This window comes from Tubulanus polymorphus, chromosome 8 (genome assembly GCF_964204645.1).
Source record: "Tubulanus polymorphus chromosome 8, tnTubPoly1.2, whole genome shotgun sequence".
NCBI lineage: Eukaryota > Metazoa > Nemertea > Palaeonemertea > Tubulaniformes > Tubulanidae > Tubulanus > Tubulanus polymorphus.
In genome coordinates this window covers 3,250,130-3,253,413 of record NC_134032.1, presented here as the reverse complement: position 1 = coordinate 3,253,413, position 3,284 = coordinate 3,250,130, and the positions used below count along the sequence as shown (strand labels likewise).

The window sequence follows — 3,284 nt, the reverse complement described above, 5'->3', positions numbered from 1 at the left end:
TTTCAATTTGATCTTCGTCAAACACATCCTCTATTTTAACTTTTATTGCTCCTAAATGACACAGTCTTATAGCAGCTTTCTGGGGTATAAATCTTACTGGCACAGTCTTATAGCAGCTTTCCGGGGTATATATCTAACTGACACTGTCTTATAGCAGCTTTCTGGGGTATATAACTTACTGACACAGTCTTATAACAGCTTTCTGGGGTATATATCTTACTGACACTGTCTTAAAGCAGCTTTCTGGGGTATATAACTAACTGACACAGTCTTATAACAGCTTTCTGGGGTATATATCTTACTGACACTGTCTTAAAGCAGCTTTCTGGGGTATATAACTAACTGACACAGTCTTATAACAGCTTTCTGGGGTATATATCTTACTGACACAGTCTTATAGCAGCTTTCTGTGGTATATATCTTACTGACAGTCTTATAGCAGCTTTCCTGGGGTGACACAGTTTTATAGCAGCTTTCTGGGGTATATATCTTACTGACACAGTCTTATAGCAACTTTCTGTGGTATATATCTTACTGACAGTCTTATAGCAGCTTTCCTGGGGTGACACAGTTTTATAGCAGCTTTTCCGGGTATATATCTTACTGACACAGTCTTATATCAGCTTTCTGGGGTATATATCTTACTGACACAGTCTTATAGCAGCTTTCTGGGGTATATATCTTACTGACACAGTCTTATAGCAACTTTCTGTGGTATATATCTTACTGACAGTCTTATAGCAGCTTTCTGGGGTATATATCTTATTTATACCGTCCTATAGCAGCATTACAGCGTTTATATCTTACTGAGAACTTCTGGGTTGTCGATATTTTAAAGTTGTAGTGTAATCTATTGTGACGAATGGCGCTAAACGACCGTGGACAAAAAGGCATCTTTTGGCCATAGGATGCACTACCCGCATTTACGGTCTTATGTGGATTGTAAACGACATTAGTGACGAATTGTTGAACATTTACAGAAATGTCGACAAAAATACGCGCGCATGTCTTTGCCTAGTAGGAGATATACGTAGAAATTGATACAGTAGTTCAGGGCTTGTAGACGCGAGGCGACCTGTACCATTCTCTCGTCTGCGATTACATGAACTCCGAGCTTGTTCAGCAACGTGATTAACATCGACGGGAAAGTCGTAGCCGTAAAAACGACGGATACGGTGACCAGCATGACGGTCGTACGGGTAGCGGTGGCCGACTTCCTATCGGTCGAGCGCGGGCCTTTACGCGCGAAGAGTAGAACCACGATGGCCGTGTTAGCCGCCACGATCAGGAACTGCGGCACGAAGTAGCATAGACTTCCGACGGCGGTCATGTATTCGTCGTGCCGACCCGGTACGGTGTAACAACCCAGCGATACCTTAAAACGCATGCTGAAGAAGAAGCCCGACGACACGGCGAAGCAGCCGACCGTGACGCAAGCCACGGCGCTTCGCGCGAAGGTTCTCGTGCAAATTAGGCGCGACGACAGTGGGAACGAAACGACCGCCATACGCTCGAGCGAAATAGCAACGACGAGCCAGGAACTGTTACAGTACGACGCGAGGAACACGACCTCATAGACGGCGCAGGCGGCCGCGCTGTTTAGAAGCACGCCGCCGAAGCCTAGTTCCCGTAGCCAGAAATGCAACAGCGGCATCGCCTCCAAAGCGACGCAGACGAGCATATCGCTAACCGACAACATTATGAGATAATTCGAATAGGACAAAGCGCGGAACTGTCGGCTGCCGGCTATCAGCAAAGTGCACGTGTTCCCGAACGCACCCGACGCGAATAGTATCGGTAACAATACCAGCGAAAGCAGACGCGTGCGACCCGTCTCGTTCATCGTGGACATCAGTATTATATAGCTGTTGTAAGGTCGACTGATCGCGGAGATATCGCTGCTAGAATTCATCGTCGTTCGGATTCAGATTTTTCTCTCGAACAATGTGAGCAAGTATAATCGAACGCCTAATGAAAACGAAGCGGTTTGACTTCGATCTTAACAGTGACATAAACTAGCTTTATCGACGTCTTTATTCATCTATTTGTTAAAGTTATTGTAATCGTAATTTGATTCTCATTTTTTCAATTGAAAACTTTTCCTCACAGAAATATCAGATGAATCATCCTATTGTGTAACTAATCGCGAGACGTATTAGGCCTATTATTAGCAGCTAAACCGGTCAATTCCGTGACAATAACTTCTTCCTGCCTCGATGAAATAATTCATGGATGATCTACTTCTTAAAGTGAAATTGTACGAAATATCCTTCATTTATCGTCCTGTGCAGTTAGCTCAGTTTGTTGAATGGAGGACTGGGAACAAATAGGTCCCTAGTTCGAAACCACCTCTGGCGTTGGCTGTCGTTGGAGACATACATGAACTAAACTCTGCTCCATAAAAACTTATAAAAAGGGCCCTCTCTTAAGACTTTCTCGGGGTTACACTGTTATTTGCAGTTGGGACTCAAAATTTTTCTTTCTTAACATACGTCGGTAGCTTAGTGTAAGGCTACATGTAGTTACAAAATTGGTGATTCCGGAAGCTAGCAACGCTTACACTCTCGTGTTTGCCAGTTCGAATCCCGATTTTTTAGTCATTTATCTAGAGTTTTCTAATTCCAGACAGTCATGCGCGACGAGTCGGTTATAGGATCTAACATCTACCCGATTTTATGCTGAAAACGATTGATAGAACACTATATCCGTGTTGACGGGATGTACAGAGAATCCCACATGATAAGAAAAGAAAAAGTCCGAAAACGTAACTTCGATTCCTGAAGATGACAATTAGGATATAGTTGAAACGTTGAAATAAACTACTATCTCGAAGTTACATTTTCGGACTTTTTCTTATCATTGTGGGATTCTCTCTACTTTATCCTGAAAAAATTAACTATTGCTCCTTATATTCGATTTCCAAATCCTTTGAAAACTCGTAAAAACGAAAGAGTTACGTGGAATTATAGCTTGTTCTAGGACAGCTGATTCAGTTCCACAGTAGTGTGGGTTTAATTTGATTCTTGATTCAGTTCCACAGTTGTGTGGGTTTAATCTGACTCTTATGATTGTGTGGCGAAAATTGCTGGGAAGCGATTGCGGTCGTGTCAGGTCGACCAATCTGGGTCAGCGCTGATGGTGGTTTTCTCCCTATACCATCCCTCGTGTTCGATATTAAGTATTAATCCGTAGCATTGCATGACAATCATTTTATTTTATAGATTTTAGATTATTTTGACAAATGGATTTAGCTATAACTCAGGCTATAATATTTTTTGTATCCG

The 3,284-nt window shown here is 42.6% G+C and overlaps 1 protein-coding gene across 1 annotated transcript; it reads right to left on the bottom strand.

Annotated features, from left to right (window-relative positions):
- Nucleotides 1–952: 952 nt before the first annotated feature.
- LOC141910029 (uncharacterized) lies at nucleotides 953–1,843 on the bottom strand. The gene has a single exon (XM_074800718.1). The coding sequence runs from the start codon at nucleotides 1,841–1,843 to the stop codon at nucleotides 953–955; it is 891 nt and encodes a 296-aa protein (XP_074656819.1).
- Between the last annotated feature and the right edge of the window lie 1,441 nt (nucleotides 1,844–3,284).

Coding starts and splice junctions, on each gene's coding strand:
- LOC141910029 (XM_074800718.1), bottom strand. CDS start 1,843: ATGAACGAGACGGGTCGCACGCGTCTGCTTTCGCTGGTATTGTTACCG.